At 46.0% G+C, this 16,266-nt stretch overlaps 1 protein-coding gene and 1 pseudogene across 2 annotated transcripts; one reads left to right on the top strand and one right to left on the bottom strand.

The window, feature by feature from the left end:
• Positions 1 to 4,198: 4,198 nt before the first annotated feature.
• On the bottom strand, positions 4,199 to 4,299 carry LOC131828351 (U6 spliceosomal RNA; annotated as a pseudogene).
• Positions 4,300 to 13,327: 9,028 nt separating this feature from the next.
• ZFAND2B (zinc finger AN1-type containing 2B) lies at positions 13,328 to 16,254 on the top strand. 2 transcript variants are annotated; one of them, XM_059168001.1, is made up of 9 exons: positions 13,328 to 13,573; positions 13,855 to 13,949; positions 14,189 to 14,320; positions 14,453 to 14,604; positions 14,863 to 14,958; positions 15,018 to 15,099; positions 15,191 to 15,258; positions 15,583 to 15,655; positions 15,864 to 16,254. In XM_059168001.1, exons 1-9 carry the CDS (start codon positions 13,519 to 13,521, stop codon positions 15,906 to 15,908), a joined length of 798 nt encoding a protein of 265 aa, XP_059023984.1. In that variant the 5' UTR covers positions 13,328 to 13,518; the 3' UTR covers positions 15,909 to 16,254. The 2 variants fall into 2 exon arrangements, with proteins under 2 accessions (XP_059023984.1, XP_059023985.1); XM_059168002.1 differs by having other exon boundaries at positions 13,330 to 13,573; positions 15,039 to 15,099.
• Positions 16,255 to 16,266: the final 12 nt, after the last annotated feature.

Genomic DNA, 16,266 nt, shown 5'->3' with positions numbered 1-16,266 from the left:
AAGATTTTAGAGGAGAAGAGTTATGTTCTCTGCAAATCATATCAAATGATTTAGAAATGTGAATAAATGAGTATGTGAATGTATGATGTGTGTGTATGTGTGTGTGTGTGTGTGTGTGTGTGTGTGTGTGTGTGTGGAGAGAGAGAGAGAGAGAGAATGATAAAGGAAACGGCACAATGTCAGGAAGGAATACATATAACTATAACACACAGAAGTTTGTTACTCAGTGGATAAATGCTGTATATTCAGACAACCAGATAGAATGAATGAACTATAATTAAGCACGAAAATATGTGTTGATCTCATAAATAAAATATTGAGTAAAAGAAACTAGACACAAAAAGTATAAGATATATGTATGGGGCATCTGAGTGGCACAGTTGGTTGAGTGTCTGACCCTTGGTTTTGACTCAGGTCCTGATCTCAGGGTTGTGGAATTGAGCCCTGTGTTGGGGTCAGACTTATCGAGGAGTCTGCTTGAGATTCTCTCCCCTCTCCCTGTGCTCCTCCCACTTGTGCACTCTCTCTCTCTTTCAAATAAAGTCATACTATATGATTCCATTTTTATCATACTATATGATTCCATTTTTATAAAGTACATTTATATTGTTAGAAGTCAAGATAGTGGCTACCCTTGGGGGTGGGGGAGAAGCAACTGGAGGGGTCTTCTTTTTTTTTTTTTTTAAGATTTTATTTATTTATTTGTCAGAGAGAGAGAGAGCATAAGCAGGCAGGGTGACAGGCAGACAGAGAGGGAGAAGCAGGCTCCCCGCTGAGTGAGGAGCCCCATGCAAGTCTCAATCCTAGGACCCTGGGGTCATGACCTGAGCTGAAGGCCATGGTTTAACTGACTGAGCCACCCAGGCATCCCTGGAGGGATCTTCTTGAGAGTGGTAATATCTTATTTCCTGAACAGGAAATAAGATATTACTGCTGGTTATACAGGAGTGTTGTGAAAATTCAGTCACCTGTATACATTTCCATTTGTATGTCATAGATCAATAAAAAGTGTCAACACCAAGTGTATTGATTTTCTATTTCCACATAACAAAGTGCTCCAAAACTTAGTGGCGTAAAACATTATCTCACACTATTTCTGAGGATCAGGATCTGGGAGTATCTGGGTGGTTCTGGTTCAAAGTTTCCTACAAGGGTGCCCTGAAGATGTGCACTGGCTGCAGTCATCTGAAAGCTTGACTGGGGCTAGGGTATCTGCTGCCCTTAGGCAGCTGTTGCCTAGAAACCACAATTACTTCTTGTTCCTTATCACACTAACCTCTTCTGTTGAGTATGATCACAAGACACCTACCTTCCCTAGAGCAAGTAATCCAAGAGAGAGCAAGAAGGAAGCCACATGCTTTTTTGTATAACCTAGTGTCAAAAGTCACACACTATCACCTCTGCTGTCTTGAATTGTTAGAAGCAAGTCACTGAGTCCAGCTCCCACTTGTGAATGGAGAAGTAATGAAGAATTTGTGAATGTATTTTAAAATTTCCACACCAAGCTTACCTACACATTACCTACACATTAAAAAATAATAATAATAAAGACCTTGGGGTGCCTGGGTGGCTCAGTCCTTGGGTGTCTGCCTTTGGCTCAGGCCCTGCTCAGCGGGAAGCCTGCTTCTCCCTCTCCCTCTGCCTGCCACTCTGCCTTCTTGTGCTCTCTCTTTCCCTCTCTGTCAAATAGAAACAAAACAAAATGAGTAGAATTAGGAACAAGACAATATTAAAATTAATATTGAGTCTCTGCATCAGAATCTCATTCTGTATTCAATAAAATTAAAGAAGATGGCTAGAAATCAAAAGCTTGTTTTTTGAAACAAAAACTAGAGCTTGCCAGAAATCAAAAGAAAAACATCACATCTATCTCAAGAAACAAAAATATTGGCTCAAAAATATCTCCTCCTTACTCTTGTGGTGAGCACAGTCAAATGTATACACTTGTGAAATCGCTACGTTGTACACCTGCAACTAATGTAACATTGTGTGTCAACTGTACTTTTAAAAAGTTATCAAACAAGAAATGAAATTATTTGAATAAGGAAGTCAGCGAACTGCATTTGAAGTTAGATTTATAACTTCATCTCCTCACATTCTCTTGAGTGGTGTCATACCAGAAAGTGCTTTTTCAGCAGCTCCAAAAATTTGCACGCAAAATATACTTAAAATTTACCAGTGACACCTTGATATATTTTCTTTAAGGGATCACTATTTTTAAAAGGAGCAAATAATTTTATTTTCCATGATTTATCACTACATTTCCATTTGGACTGCTGTTTAGTGTTTACTCTGAAATGTATTAATTTTATATTTTAATAAATTATATTAACATAATAGTGTATATTTAATACCCATGCTTTTTAAACTTACTTTTTTACATTTAGTTATGTGTATATGTGTCTTTTATTTATTTATTTATTTATTTATTTATTTGAGAGAGAGCGCAAGTCGAGGGAGGAGAAGAACAGAGGGAGAAGCAGACTCCCCACTGTGCAGAGAGTCCAACATGGGGCCTGACATGGGCCTCAATCCCAGGACCATGGGATCAGGACTCAAGCCAAAGGCAGGTGCTTAACCGACTGAGCCACCCAAGCACCCTGTGTGTATGTCTTTCAAAAGTGTTCAGAAACTACTTTTTAAAATGTTGAGCATTTTTCTGTAAAAATAAATGCTTGTTTTATGTAAAATAAATACTGAAGGGGCTGGGATTTGAACTCACTCAGAATGGTTCCAATTTTACATTTCATCTAAATCAGGGTTTCTCAACTATTGACTGTACTACTGATTGACCTTACGAGCCCATAATTCTTGGTCAGTGGTGATAGGGACTGTCCTGTTTATCCAGAATGGATAAAAGCGTCCTTTAAATGCCAATAGTCCCCTCCCCCCCATTCCCCTCCACCCTCACAGATGGTCCCTGGTGGCAAAACTGCGCTCCGCCCCCCCCCCGCCACGCCCACTTGAGAACTATTGGTCCAAATCATACTGCCCTTGGCTGTCTGGAAAAAATACTAAGGTGTGAGCCTGAAGGCTACTTTTACCGAGGTCTTTAAATGTTTATAAGCACACGTTTCAAAATAACACAAAAGCTACCTGGCTATTCAGCCTCATGTCTCTGCCCATTTCCCCCTCTAATCTGATATTTCAACCACAGCACAAGGATTTGTAATCCCTCATTCTCATTAGTCACTCCTTGGCCTTTATGTGTCTCAGTCAGGAATACGGTTCCCTACTTCCCCCCTGACCAACTCTGGCTCCTTCAAGACTGAGATTTTATCATCTTTCTTTCCTATTTATCCATTTATTTTTCTTTTTTTGTTCTACTTTCTAAAATATCTTCTCAACTTTCCATTGCAACCATCCTCCTAAATTTTTTATTCTGTGACTATATTTTTATTTTTATTTTTTATTTACTTATGGGGTGGGGGAGAAGCCGACTCCCGGCAGACCGGTATCCCAGAGTCCCCCTGGTCTATGCTCAGGCGGGTGTACCTCCTGCCTTCTGTTGAGGTCAGAGCATTGATGATGCTCCTGCTTGGCTTCCCAGGTCAGAGGAGGGGATCAGGGAATCCCACTGCTGCTTATGTAGCTCTTCAACTCCTCCTTCTGTTTTCAGCCCCAGCCTTCTATCCTCCCTTCAGAGTTCACTGGCACTTCCCATCCCAAGCCTTTCCAAGGCCCTGCAGCCCAGACTGGCTTGTTTCCCTGTCATCCCTCTTTTATAACCTTTCCATTTTCCAAGGTGTTTGCTTTTCCTTTCTTTTTCTTTTTCTTTTTTTTTTTTTTTTTTAAGTAGGCTCTGCTCCCAACCTGTGGCTTGAATTCATCACCCTGAGAGCAAGAGTCACTGACTGAGCCAGCCAGAAGTGCCCTCCCTGAGATTTTTTTCTTTTTAAAGACTTATCTGTTTATTTTAGAGAGAGAAAGGTGTGGAGAGCAGCAGAAGGAGACAGTCTTTTTTTTTGTTTTTTCTTTAACATGAAACAGTTTGGGGTGCCTGGGTGGCTCAGTTGTTAGGCATCTGCCTTGGGCTAGCGTCATGGTACTGGAGTTCTGGGATTGAGCCCTGCATCAGGCTCCCTGCTCAGTGGGGAGCCTGCTTCTTCCTCTCCCACTCCCTCTGCTTGTGTTCCTGCTCTCTCTCTCTCTCTCTCTCTGTGTCAAATAAATAAATAAAATATTTGAAAATAAATAGGTAAATATGAAATGCTTCATGAACTTGTGTGCCATCCTTGCTCAGGAGCCATGCTAATCTCTGTCTCATTCCAATATTAGTATATGTGCTGCCAAAGAGACCCTGGGGAGAGAGAATCTCCAACAGACTCCATGCTGAGCACAGAGCCTGATGTGGGGCTCGATCTAACGGCCCTGCGATCACAGCCTGAGCCAAAACCAAGAGTTGGATGGTCAAGATGGTTTTTAAAAATCATATCTCCATGTATTCTTTCTTAAGCTCTCTTCACTCCTTTATTACTATTTTACTGGAGTTTGAGAAGGGAACAAACATCAAACGTGTGTGTTCCATCTACTGCATTTAACAGAAAGTCTCTTTTCCACCTTCCTAGCCTCAGTCTTCTCCATGCCTTACTTGTGAGGGTAGTCTGTAACATTTGTGATGCCCTTCCTGTGACCTTCCTGTGGCTGGAACACCTTTAGATTCTTGTCCATCTGGAGAATTCTCACTGTCCCTCCCCGGCCCCGCTCCTGAGCCTTGCTGATTCCCTTCTCTGTGTTCTGTAGGCTCTGTGCACCCATGAGAGCCTGGTTTTCAAACTTTCATGAATTAGTGGGTCATGAAATCAATTTAGGGAACCTTAAATAGCATTTATTTTATACTTTTGTATACTGGGATGAGGTGTAAAATATATTTCCTGGTGTGAATTAAGACTGAATAAGTTTGAAAGCCACTGTATTGGGGTGCTTTTCCCTTTGAATCCATTGTTTGTGTGTCTTTACTACTAGACATTGAACAGCTGGGGGTAGAGATCATGGGTTAGTTATTCACCTTCTGCACACCCATGGCATTATTTAGTGGAGTGAACCAAATATATATGAGATCATTGTGCCACCCATAAAGTCCTATGATTTGAAGTAGGAGTCTGATTAGCTCACAGGATAGCTAGGGCACTTGAGGACATCAACCGACAGTACCAGAGACAGGGAGGCTGACCTCAGAGAAGACAGAGCCGTCGGGATGCTCTACAGATCTCCTGGGATCTGAAGCCCGTTCCAAAGAGCTCCCCCATCCTGGTTCTCACTTAGATATTTAAATACCTTGCTATGACAGGGTGTTTGATTATTGATAACCAATGGAGAGATTTGGGATTTCCCACAAACACTCTGAGAAAACACCACTTAAGACTCCTCTTTTCAGTTGTTAAGAAGGCCACAAGAGTAGATTTCAGGGGGGCAATGTTATATCAGGCGATAACATGGGACTCAAGGCATCACAAAACTCTGGCTCCAGATCCCATTTCCGTAAGCAGCGAACTTCTCAAACTCAGCCGGCTTCTCTGCAAAATGGGAACACATTAAGCTCTCCTTCAAAAGGTTTTCTTGTGGGATTAAAGAAACTAACAGGTGCGCAAGAGCAGGACAGGACAGGTAAGTTTTCCTTTCCATTTTTTCATGCCCTCGTTCTCTGAGAGCTGATCGAGGAGGAGGAAGACCACAGAGCAGATACCATTAGCTAGTATTTGAGTCGAATTGCGCTGGAGATATCCTCGCTTTAACTTTGTCTGCTTTAAACCTGCTGACCCTGAAACAAGAGGTGTTGTGTTTGGCCCCGCTCCCACGTGCTCAGTTACTGAGGAGATGATTCCTGCTGTTCCAGGGAAGGGGCTCCTGCTCCGTTACTGGTTACTCTTGCAGTTGAAGCACAAAGCTGCTTATCGGGTCTGTGTAGGCTTTGTTGGGCTACAATGAAAGAGACTTACGTGGGGCTTGATTATTAACTGATACCTTCTGACACAGCTCCGTCAAGGTAGAAATGTTGTTGAATTTCTTCTTTATTCCTTTATTCAGGAAGCAAGGACCCTACATTCAAACTCTGCGTTAGGGAGTGGTTACTTGGATCTGTTCGACATCCTCTATAAGTCTTCCAAAGCTCCTCGGCTGCTGATCCACGCGGAAAGCTTAATCTAGACTGTAACCCATCAGTTAGGAGATGTCTTGTCTGAGAAAAGTGAAGAGCCAAAGCTTCCCTCCTTTTTGTGGTCTCTGTGGTGTCTGAAGTAAGTCTTGGGACAGTTAAAACATTTTGGCAAAGTCCCAAGAAAGAGCTCCAAAGATTTTATTTTTAGGGTTCTCTAAGCCTTTGGTTATCTGAGCATCCGTGGAGCGGGAGCAGGGAGAGAGACAGTGTTTATCTTTGTTTAGTCTGCTCCAGACAAGTTTCCAAAAACTGAAAGCCTACAATTCTAAAGCCACAGATGAATGTAGAGAGAAAAAAATGTTTCTTAAAACCAAGTGATTATAATTTAACATGAAGAGGATGATTTATTTATTTATTTTTAATTTTAAAAAATTTATTTATTTGACAGACAGAGATCACAAGTAGGCAGAGAGGCAGACAGAGAGAGAGGGGGAAGCAGGCTCCCCGCTGAGCAGAGAGCCCAATGCGGGGCTCCATCTCAGGGACCCTGGGATCATGACCTGAGCCGAAGGCAGAGGCTTTAACCCACTGAGCCACCCAGGTGCCCCAAAGAGGATGATTTAAAATCAGATGGTTATATCTTAAAATAAAAGCACTTATAAAGCCCTAGAACTTATTTAAAATTAAAAGCAAGTAAACAGACTATTAATGCATAGATTATAATGTCAGTATATCGAGTCCTGCCAGAGCTGTGAGTGGAGAGTCTATAAGGTTGGTTAGGGAGCTCAGAAATCCCTCTGCTGCCACTACCACAGCCAACACCTTATGTAGACAATACACCAGCAGAAAGTTCCAAATGAAGGAATCAAATGTTCATTTTTATTAATATGATTTTCCATAACAGGTACATCACAAAGGAAGCTTTGGGTTGTAGGAGTCAGAAGGCTTTGCTAACAAGGACACTTACTCTCCTATACCGAAAGGCCAGATGTGGTGCTCAGGGTAGTGAATTTATCAATGACCCTGGATCTTTTCCATCTCTCTTCTCTGCTGTCCTCAACATATTGGCTTATACTCTCTGCTTCGTTCTACTCATGGTCAGAAAATGACTTCCTAAGTGCTGCATGTCACCAGTAATGCTTAGAGCAAAAATAAATTCTCATCTGAATGGATAGGAAAGGGAGGCCTGGGTGGTTCAGTTGGTTAAGCGTCTGCCTTTGGCTCAGATCACAATCCCACGGTCCTGGGATCAAGTCCTACATCAGGCTCCTTGCTTAGCGGGGAGCCTGCTTCTCCCTCTGCCTGCTGCTCCCCCTGCTTGTGCTCTCTCTCTGACCAGAAAAAAAAAAAAAAAAAAAAAAAGGATAGATAGCATGTGTGGGGTACTTGGGTAGTTCAGTCCGTTAAGCGTCTGGCTTTAGCTCAAGTCATGATCCTGGGTCCTGAAATCAAGCCCTGTGTCTGACTCCCCCCTTCAGAAGTCTCCCTCTGTCGGCCCCCCTGCTTGTGCTCTCTCTCTCTGTGTGTGTGTGTCAAATAAATAAAATCCTTTTTTTTTTAAAAGATTTTATTTATTTATTTGACAGAGAGAAATCACAAGTAGATGGAGAGGCAGGCAGAGAGAGAGCGAGGGAAGCAGGCTCCCTGCTGAGCGGAGAGCCCCATGCGGGACTTGATCCCAAGACCCTGAGATCATGACCTGAGCCGAAGGCAGCGGCCTAACCCACTGAGCCACCCAGGCGCCCAAATAAATAAAATCTTAAAAAAAAAAAAAGTATGTGCATATAAAGGTTTTATTTAAATCATGAATGAGGGGCCTGGTAAAGAATACAAAAGAGTTGGAGTTTTCAAGGAAGAAATGTATATCAATAAATGAACAAAATTAATAGGTTGGTTACAAACTGATTAACATTCCACAAAGAAAAAAAAAAAAAAAGCCTTTAGGGCTATGTATGTTTCTTTGAAGTTATGTATGAACAACACTTTATCAATTTTCACAGCCCAATGCTATAAAGTGTAAAGTGTGCTTTTATCACTAGTGGATTGTTAGCCAAATATAACAACAGTTATATTTCCAAGAGCACTAGATGAGGTTTATTAGAAAACCTCCAGCATTATGTTTTTAGCATTATATTTTTTAAAGAGAATGATCATCATTTTGGGTTTTTTTAGAGATAAGGATAAATTTTTCTTTCAGATTACAAATTGTGTAATATGCTTTAACCAAGCGGAATGAAGGCAACTTAATTGGCTTAGAGCAGCTTGGCTTCCCCCTCTCCCCAGAACCAAAGATTACAAACGATTAATTGGGGGGGGGCAGAAATCAACATAGTGAATGGGCAACGAGATTTTAAAAAAAATGAAACAATAGAATATTGGAGTAAATCAAACATTAATAAGTTTTGGCTTATAAAATGTAGTTATAAAATGGGTATTCAATGTTGGTAGTGGTTAACAAGTTTGAGAAACACTGACTTAGGGCATTTAAGATTCATCCCAGAGGCTGTAAAGAAAGGGATCCAAGTAGAACACAAGGGTGATTAAAATCATGGTTTTGTCCTCAAGGAGGAAGCTGGGAAAGGCTGTTAGGTAGACAACCAGCAGAGAGCGCTGCGACAGGGGACTGGTCAAGTGGAGCTCGTTCTCATCCTCAAACCACGTGAGGTAAGAGGCCTTCTACAATCTTGGCTGCTCTGTGACGTTAAGTAACCCACACCCTGCTTTAGTACTTCAAGCTCAAGATGGTCCACGTAACATAAAATGTGTCGTTTATTTCCCCCTTGTGACACTAGTCTTCTTCCTAATATCTGTTGTCCTTCACTGACATAATAATTGAAATTTGATCTGGGCACGTGACCATCCAGCTGAGGACTACATTTCCTAGCGAGGGAATGAGCACAATGGAGCTAGGTATGACTGTTGTGACTTAGTGCTAGTCCATCCAAAGCGCCCAGAAGTGATGTATGCAAATAAAGGGTCATACCCCTAAATCACTGGTGTGCCTTCCTTTTCCGCTCCTTCATTCTGCTGCCTGGAGCAAGGACTCTTGGGACCACATGGACAAAGGCAACAGGTTAGGATGAAGGGGGCACAAAATGGAGATGTCTGGGCCTTTGAGAGGTTTTTCCATACTAGCCTTGGATTATTATACAAACAAGAAATTAAACTTCTTTCTTATTTATGCCACTGGTTTTGAGTCCCCGTTATGGCAGCGTAACTTATTTCCTATCTATATCCTCTTCTTATATACGATTAGTAGAAAATAAAAGTTTGAAGGGCAGAGGTACATAGACATTTGGCACCTCTGTTTTTAAGGTGTGTGGACTTAGACCATACTCTCAGACAGTAACTGTTTGCCTTCATGTCTTGGTACAAAAACCCAGCAGGCTCACAATTAGATAGAAGGTCAGAGAAAAACAATTCTTGCCCATGATGTATGCTGCTTAGGTTAAACTAAATCATACAAAAAATTTTTAAAAGATTTTATTTTTTTTTAAAGATTTTATTTATTTATTTGACAGATAGAGATCACAAGTAGGCAGAGAGGCAGGCAGAGAGAGAGGAGGAAGCAGGCTCCCCGCTGAGCAGAGAGCCCGATGCGGGGCTCGATCCCGGGACCCTGGGATTATGACCTGAGCCGAAGGCAGAGGCTCTAACCTACTGAGCCACCCAGGCGCCCCAAAAGATTTTATTTTTTTTAAGTAATCTCTATACCCAACGTGGGGCTCAAACTCACAACCCCAAAATCAAGAGTTGCACACTCTACCAACTGAGCTGGCCAGTTGAAAAACTGCCAGCTGCCCCATATGAAAAATTTTTAAGTGTAAAAAAAGTAGTCAAGTATTAGCTATTTCAGGGGCGCCTGGGTGGCTCGGTGGGTTAAGCCGCTGCCTTCAGCTCGGGTCATGATCTCAGGGTCCTGGGATTGAGCCCCGAGTCGGGCTCTCTGCTCAGCAGGTAGCCTGCTTCCCTTCCTCTCTCTCTGCCTGCCTCTCTGCCTACTTGTGATCTTTCTCTCTGTCAAATAAATAAATAAAATCTTTTAAAAATATATTAGCTATTTCATAAGTTTAAATCTAACCGAACTGAGGCTGGATTTCACAGATACGGAGTTTGGGAATTCACAAACGGCAAGCTCTTCAACATGTTCTTTCTACAGAGCCAAGGTCAAAAGCTAAATTCCATGGCAGAGGGCCTGATGTGTAGACCTGTCTCAGAAGCCTCCACAATGTCATCAGCCTGACTTCTCATTGTGATCAGAGATTCTGACGAAGCCTTAAGAAATACCCTGACTCTAACGGGATGACTTACAACTGTCTTAAAACAAACAAAGTGAAATGAGGGGTAATGGCAGTTAGCCACAGTTTTGTCAGAGTGTAGACTTGGGAGGAGGCAAAAGAATCAGCCGTATGACTTAAGCCCATATAGGTGAGCTACAAGATCAACCTCTTTTTAGGAGGCTCACGGTGTCCCACTGTGAAAACATAATATTGCAGATAACAATCTCTTTTCCCGTTACCCAGTCAGTATGAGAGCATGGGAGTATGGCAGAAGGTCAAACTATAGGTTATGTTACAGGCCCCATGGTTTTCTGAACATTGATTCTCTTGACCTCAATTCCAAATTTTTGGGAAAGAAACGATTGGCCAAGTATTGCCAAATATAGCAGATGTTCCTAGTGCCCTGTGCCATATTTGCTCAGTCCATCTATAACCTCAGCTGCGCTGTTCACAGAAGCCCTAATGGCTTTCCACCTCAAAGCCCAGCCTTGCCATCTCTGCCTCAAGGTAAAGCCTCCGTAGCTTAGCTTGCACACATGAGCACAGGCTCGGCAAAGTGGGCGTGGAGAGTTACCACCACTGACAGCAACACCCAGCTGGGGGCAAACAGGAGTCTGCCCCCCACCCCCCGCCCATCTGCCCTTTAGAAAGACAATTCTGAGGTGCAGAATTGTTTCTCCTCTGGTTGCCAGTGGAACTGAGCTCCTATTACCATGGTGGTAACCAGCTCAATAACATTCTTTATTGGTTTTCCTTCCTTCCTTGTCTCTCCCTCTTTTTGGCTACAATTACTCCCACGTGAACCGCCTGTGCCCAAATCCTTGTCTCAGGCTATGCTTTTAGGGGAACACAAACTTAGATACCCAGTACATGTCAGGTAATCACTCCCAGACCAATCATCTTCCGGAGGGCAGAAACATTGCTGTCCTGAGCCACCCCAGGGTATGAGGGTGGGTTGAGGGATGCAGCTGTCAGGATTTCCATTAAAGAATGGCCAAAGGTGCTCCATACACTAAACCAATGTTTGGCTGAATTTTTACATGGAGGTAAGTCAAAGTGTTTCCTGCAGATAAGGTTGGAATTTTTCTTTAAAAAAAATTTTAAGTACTTTATAATTGCTCTGGGAATAGAATTCCCCCACCCCCATTTTATCCCTTTAGTGATACACTGGAAAGTTACTTATTTTAAAATACCTATCTCATATCAAAACTCTCTACTGAGCTCTCATTAATTCTAAGCATTGCCCCCACTCTGGTTCAGGCCATCATCATCTCTTCTCTGGATTACACCACCTCCCCCCATCTCCCTTTTTCCAATCTCATACTTCCCCTGATCTGTTCTCCACGCTGAAGCCAGAGTGATTTCCCCAAATACAACCCTGATCATGCCACTTCCCTGCTTAAAGCTATATTTTAGTCTCTTGTCATATTTATGTTGAAATTCTCAATAGTGCTGTGGCCTTCACTATCAGAGCTAATTTGTCTCCTACTAGCTCGCCAGCTTCACTTTCTGCCAGACTGCTTTCTGTACCTAAGATCCAGATGCCCAAGCATTCTTTTTGTTTTTATTTAAATTAAATAAATTTGTTTCTATTTAAATTTTAAAATTTTAATTTTAGTTATATTAGCCAACATATAGTACCTCACTAGTTTTAGATGTAGTGTTCAATAATTTATCAGTTGTGTATAGCCCCAAGCTTGCTTTCTTTTTTTTTTTTTTAAAGGATTTTATTTATTTATCTGACAGAGAGAGAGATCACAAGTAGGCAGAGTCAGGCAGAGAGAGGGAAGCAGGCTCCCCGCTGAGCAGAGAGCCCCATGCAGGGCTCGATCCCAGGACCCAAGATCATAACCTGAGCTGAAGGCATCGGCTTAATCCACTGAGCCACCCAGGTGTCCCCTAGCCCCAAGCTTTCTTAAAGCTCATCTGAAGCACCTCATTCCCAGTCTTATTTCGAGCTCTTTGTTCCTGCTGATTTCTCTGCCTGGAATACCATCTCCTTCCACCCTCTTCCTTTCTCCTTCAGCCTTCACCTAGCCAACCAACATCCACTCACCCTTCAGGTTTTGACTGAAAGAATACGCGCCCACCCTGGATTGGGGTATCTGAAATGGATATATACTGCCCTGTGAGTCATGTCTTGGTATATATCATCCAGTTGCTTCTTCCTATGTTTTTATTAACAAGCTCCCAGGGGCCCCTCAGCCGCTGAGCTACTGAGTTCTCTCACCTGTGAGGACAGATGAGATGATGACATCCCGACCCAACTTACTTCATTCCCGTGTCAAAACAAACTTTACTTCTAAAAACAATTTTCCGAAATTGTATCAAACCCACCTAACAAAACCACAGAATCCTAGGCACTGCGCTGGGCGTCAGGGACCTAGAACAAGATAGAGGTGGTCCCTCACTGCCCCGTACACTCACGAGCGCGTGTGTGAACCGCTTATTACAAGGCGATAAAGGACGCCAGTACACCATCGGGGAGATCACACAGCAGGTGCTCCTAACTCGGACTGGGGAGGGTCAGCGAAGTCTTACAGAAAGGGCATCTGAGGTAAACCCGGAGGAAGGATCCGCAGGTCTGGGGAGAAATCTGCACTTCGAGGCAACATGGAAGTCGTCAGCTCGTGGGCAGTAAGAGCAAGCCGTCGCCGTGGACGAAAGGGCGAGAGTGGTAGCGTGAGGAGCGGGCGCGGGACCCGATTGTGCAAAGCCCCCAGCCCCCAACCCTCCCTCCCCAAGATACTAACTACCCAAGCCCTCGCCGGCGCTTTCGCCCGTCCGGGAGCTTAGTCGGCGCCCTCCAGCCCCGAGCCGCGCGCGACCACATCCTCGCCTCACCCGGCCGGGGAGGGCGGGACTCGGCTCTGCAGGGGCGGCTCCTCCCGCCACCCGGAGACTGCGCGGGACGTGCCCGCCCTGCGCGATGACGTCATCACGCCCTCGCGCGCCGGGGGAGGAGTGGGAGTCGCTGGCCGGGAAGGGCTGAGGCTCCGGTAGCCCCGGCAGGGAGGGGGAGAGGGAGGGGCGGGGCAGGAGCCCCCTGGAGTGCGGGATCGTGGTCCGGACCCGGAGCTAAAGACCCCTCCACACGCTCAGCGCCGCTTCTTCAGCCAGCAGGTCCCGGCCGGCTCGGCGATGGAGTTTCCGGACCTCGGGGCTCACTGTTCCGAGCCGAGCTGTCAGCGCTTGGGTGAGGGGCGGAGCGCGAGAGGGGCGGGGCCGGGCCGAGAGGGGCTTGGAGTTGCAGGTGGGGCAAAGGGTGGGCTCCGGGGCTGGCAGTGCCGGAGGAGGGCGGGGACCGAAGTTGGGGGGCGGTGGCCAAGGGGGCGTGGCTTAGGAGAGAGTGGCCTAGGACTGGGTGCAGTTGGTTGCAGACCGGGAGGCGTTTTTCTTTCCCCTGAGTAGAAGGCTGAGTGAGTGGGAACGACGCTGAGGTCCCGCTGGACCTGCAATCCGACCTGCTCCCTGCAGATTTTCTGCCGCTCAAGTGCGACGCCTGCTCCGGCATCTTCTGCGCAGACCATGTGGCCTACGCCCAGCATCACTGTGGATCTGCTTACCAAAAGGTGAGGGGGCGGTCTGAGGGTGGGAGGGGGCGGGTGGAGGATGCTTGCATATCTCCGGAGTCCCTCTGTCTCCCATTTCCTCTCCTTTATTGTTTTTCTGAGGCTCAGTGCTGGAAACATTGTTTCCTTGTGTGTTTATAGGGGGTATATCCAGGTTCTTTCGGGCAGACTGTTTCAGGACCAGAGATTTGGTTTGACTGGGAGCGGGCCACGGACTGATCCCTGCTCCTTAACTCTAGGATATCCAGGTACCTGTATGCCCACTCTGTAATGCGCCTGTGCCTGTGGCCAGAGGGGAGCCCCCTGACCGCGCTGTGGGGGAGCACATCGACCGAGACTGTCGCTCAGATCCAGCACAGCAAAAACGTAAGGTAAGCGTTGGAGGGGTTAGCCATGACTCAGCTGGGACTTTGGATGCTTGCCAACCGCAACAGCTCTTAACGATGGCATTGGAGAACGAGGTCAGAGTCTTAGCAGAGACAAACCTTCCCTCTCCACCTCAGATCTTCACCAATAAGTGCGAACGCTCTGGCTGCCGACAGCGAGAAATGATGAAACTGACCTGCGAGCGGTGTGGCCGAAATTTCTGCATCAAGCACCGTCACCCACTGGACCACGATTGCTCTGGGGACAGTCACCCCACCAGCCGGGCAGGGTAATTGCAACCAGGTCCAGTACTTGCCTTTAGGAATCATCCCATCCTTTTGGAACTGACTCAGCCTCTACCGTTACAAGTTGGGGAGCTTCAAACCTGTTGCCTTTGGCTAGAGGAGTCTTTTAGCTTCCTATTCAAATCCATATTTTTCCAGGCTGTTTGGGGAGAATTTCCCTCCTGACCTCCTGGGTAAGGCCTGGGAGGAGCATGCAAGCTGACTGTTCTTGGAGGAATGTCAAGAGTGTCTCTTCCCTACAGACTTGCTGCCATCTCCAGAGCACAAGGTCTGGCTTCTTCTACAAACACCGTCCCCAGCCCAAGTCGGACATTGCCTTCATCTACCTCTCCCAGCAGGTAGGCACGCCTGCCTGGTTCTTCTCTCCCTTTTTTTCCCTTCTCATCTCTGATCTCAGCCTCTTGAATGTCTGCCGTAGAGCAACAACCCAGTCCCCATCCTGGACAGCCCCTCCAGTGATTGCCCTGCAGAATGGCTTGGTGAGTTGTGCGGAGCTTGAGTGGACCAAAGCAACCCCCACTACGGAGAATAAAGTCCAGGGCAACTGGTTGTCTTTCTGCTTTTTTGCAGAGTGAGGATGAGGCTCTGCAAAGAGCTCTGGAACTGTCCTTGGCAGAGACCAAACCCCAGGCCCCAAGGTGCCTCCTGTGGTGAAAGAGGGTGGGGTGTGGGCAAAGGCTCAGTTTGGAGGGATTGTGGTGGGACTACTCCAACCCCACAGAGAGTAATAATTAAGAAGTTGGGCTCCAAATTCTGCTTTTTAACTCTACGACCTTTGGCAAGTTCTTGAACCCATAAAGGTTCTTGATTTTCTCTAAAATGGGACAGAACTGCTACCTACCTTGTAGGGTTGCGTGAAGACTGAGAATACTCAGAAGCGCTCAGCATAGGGATGCTAGCAGATCAGATGCTCGTGTTTTAGATATTACTGTCCTCCAACTTGCGCTGTTGCTCCCTCCCAGTTCTCAGGAGGAAGAAGACTTAGCTTTAGCACAGGCCCTGTCGGCCAGCGAGGCAGAATACCGACGGCAGCAGGTATGAGGACTGGGGAGAGCTCAGGGCTGGCCGGGAGGGGAGTGGGGGGTGTGTGTGCTTTCTTCGAGTGGTAGAGAGTTTGGGAATGGTGGTTATCCTTTCGTTTTTGGTGTGACTCCAGCCCACACTAGGCTCTGAAGTGAGGACCGGCCCTCCTTTCCTTGACACCATGCCCTTTCTTCCCTTCCTTCCCCTTTCCTTGCTCCAGGCCCAGAGCCGCAGCTTGAAGCCGTCCAACTGCAGCCTGTGCTAGGGCCCTGGGCTTGGGGAGGGAGGCTCAGCTGAGGAGGACTCTGGCCCCCACACCTCTAGGGTACACAGGGTGAGGAGGCTGGGAGCAGCCAGGAGTGAAGATGAGGACGCCACCTCCGGGGCGCGTCCAGAGGAGCAGCGTGTGGAGCTGAGACTGCAGAAGGCCCACTGGCCTCTCCAGCTGCCCAGGAGAGAGCAGCTAGAAATGTCCGGTGGGTGGGCCCTTGGCGAATGCTGGCCAGGCCCCGTACAGACCCCTGCATTTTGTCATCCCCTTTACACTGAGGCTGCCCCCATGTATAGGGGGCCAGGAAGGGCCTGGAAGGAATAAAGGATCTTGGCAGTCACTAAGACCTCCA

Source organism: Mustela lutreola, chromosome 3 (genome assembly GCF_030435805.1).
Source record: "Mustela lutreola isolate mMusLut2 chromosome 3, mMusLut2.pri, whole genome shotgun sequence".
Taxonomy (NCBI): Eukaryota; Metazoa; Chordata; class Mammalia; order Carnivora; family Mustelidae; genus Mustela; species Mustela lutreola.
The sequence above is the reverse complement of the archived record's forward strand: the minus strand, read 5'-3'. Positions and strand labels throughout refer to the sequence as shown.